At 34.4% G+C, this 2,108-nt stretch overlaps 1 protein-coding gene across 1 annotated transcript; it reads right to left on the bottom strand.

Annotated features, from left to right (window-relative positions):
- Positions 1 to 957: 957 nt before the first annotated feature.
- On the bottom strand, positions 958 to 1,833 carry LOC120154951 (putative E3 ubiquitin-protein ligase XBAT35). The gene is made up of 4 exons (XM_039166561.1): positions 1,622 to 1,833; positions 1,439 to 1,527; positions 1,250 to 1,341; positions 958 to 1,067 (listed from the first exon to the last, which is right to left on the bottom strand). Exons 2-4 carry the CDS (start codon positions 1,511 to 1,513, stop codon positions 986 to 988), a joined length of 249 nt encoding a protein of 82 aa, XP_039022492.1. The 5' UTR covers positions 1,514 to 1,527; positions 1,622 to 1,833; the 3' UTR covers positions 958 to 985.
- Positions 1,834 to 2,108: the final 275 nt, after the last annotated feature.

Raw genomic sequence — 2,108 nt, 5'->3', positions numbered from 1 at the left:
AAAAAATAGATAGCTTTAAGGTAAGTCCGTAGGATAAGACAAACAACAAACCCAATATATGTAATGCATCAAAAGAATATTGCCCCAAAAATACGAATAGAACAGAGGATTCAAAATAAGTTTTTAAATCACTTCAGGGCACAATTACCTTGCTACAATACTTGGAAAAGCCAATAGATAAGTGGTAGTGAGAACAGGCTGCATTCCTGATGGATTAATATTAAAATGAATATAGGGTTCTACTTCAGTGATCAGGGTATCTTCCCTATCCAACACACAAAACAAAGAAAATACGACATTGAGAAAGAACATATATCCATTATTATAAGTTAATAAACAAACACTGAAAGTTACAAATCTCCTTAAATGAATTCAACAATAGTCATAGTTCACATAAAATTAGTTACTGCTCCCTGCTCGGATTAGCCATGAACTGTATTATCTATGCTGCACAAAGAAGAATTGAAACCAAAGCCTATGTCTCTCCACCAAATGCATCTAATGTCTAGGTAAGTAGCATTGACTTTACCTTGTAGCAGATGCTAGTTTAAACTCATAGTACTGCAACTTTATTTTCCTACAACCCTAAGTTACAACAACTGCCCACATGGTGACCTTGCACAATCAGAATTTTAGATTGAACAACTAAAGCAGCTTAAAGCCTATATATAGTTTTTACATATAATACCATTATATAGTAAGTAAACTCGTTATTTATACACATAATACCATCATAAGTACTTAAGAAAGCTGAAGCTAATTTGATGATCAGATTCAGGACAGTTTAAGACAAGCTTGTGGATTATTGTATCGATTTTTCAGTCATTATTTGAGCTTGGAGATTGAAAAAGACATAAGGATGTTTAGCTGAGTTTGAAGAGTTTTAAGCGTTTAATCTTTGGCTCACGTCACCTTTCTTTGCATCCTTAGATTAAAATAAATTAAAAACATAAAGAGAGATAGATTGTAATTAAACTTGCAATACCTACAAACTAGAGTATATCGCTAGCCCCAACTTCAGAGGCGTTGTATGATTACGCGAACCAGTTGGTAGAACAACCACCCAACTGCAAGTAATGCATTAATGAGAAGATACATAATTTGTTTAGAGAAAGAAAATGTTACTAATTGGAAGCAAATTAAGGTTTACATTAATAGGAATCATCAAGGCATATTACTTCTATGGCATAACGCAACAAACAAGCAAAAATCAATCAAAATAAAAAACATTTTGTACACTAATACTCACACTTTTCTTGAAACCAATTGAGGAACAAAGATTTCGATGAATCCTGGCCCATAAAATTCTCGCATCCAACCAGAGAACAGACATATGTGCTCCTACAGAGTATCAAAAGAAGAAAAGATAAATTTAATTCAAAGTTGTGAGAAGGTTTTACAATAAAGAGAATTATCAAAGATAAACTTCAAATTATACCTCGATAGCTCGCACAACATTGATGTTACCTTTCTCCCTAGCAACATCTAGAGGCGTTTGACAATCATCATTCATTGCCAATGGATTAGCTGAAAATATAAACAAGTCACTCAGAAGACAACACTACACAGTTCAAATAAATCATTTTTGGGTATAGGAACTAATAACTCGGTTTTCGCTAACCTCCATGGGAAAGAAGTAATTTGACTGTATTTAGAAGGCCCCTCTTTGCTGCATGGTGCAAGGGAGTCCCGCCATGCCGACCTAAACACAAATTAGAATACCAAAACCAAAATCATTTCATAAATTATTTACTTCAACAAAGTCCCCCAAAGCTTCTTTACTTTGACAACTGTAAATTTCTTCCTCCTTAAACCAACATCATTAATGGTAACGAGAAAATCCCCAAAGATTTTGGTGACTCTATGCGTGCTTTGGTTTGCTCATAACAAATCTATTCACGAAGGCATTAACACAAGAAATGAAGAGATGTTCACCTCAATAAAAAGCCAATGTTCAGATTTTGAGAAAGCAAACATCCGTCTTCGTGGTACAAACGGGAGTTCAGTCAGTGGTTGGATTCCACCTCCACCCACAATTGTTAAAGAGAATTTTGATGCAGGTTTTGCTCATCATAAACAATAATCAGTTTCAGGGGTGTTAATAAGAT

The sequence above is a fragment of the Hibiscus syriacus genome, unplaced genomic scaffold, assembly GCF_006381635.1.
Source record: "Hibiscus syriacus cultivar Baekdansim isolate YM2019G1 unplaced genomic scaffold, ASM638163v2 tig00002840_pilon, whole genome shotgun sequence".
Classification (NCBI taxonomy): Eukaryota; Viridiplantae; Streptophyta; class Magnoliopsida; order Malvales; family Malvaceae; genus Hibiscus; species Hibiscus syriacus.
This window is presented reverse-complemented; position numbering and strand designations above follow the sequence as displayed.

Excerpts from the sequence above, each read along its gene's own strand:
- LOC120154951 (XM_039166561.1), bottom strand. The coding sequence starts at position 1,513 with ATGAATGATGATTGTCAAACGCCTCTAGATGTTGCTAGGGAGAAAGGT. Across the intron at positions 1,342-1,438 it reads ATGTTGTGCGAGCTATCGAG|GAGCACATATGTCTGTTCTC; the intron begins GTATAATTTGAA and ends GATACTCTGTAG. Across the intron at positions 1,068-1,249 it reads CAATTGGTTTCAAGAAAAGT|TTGGGTGGTTGTTCTACCAA; the intron begins GTGAGTATTAGT and ends CATTACTTGCAG.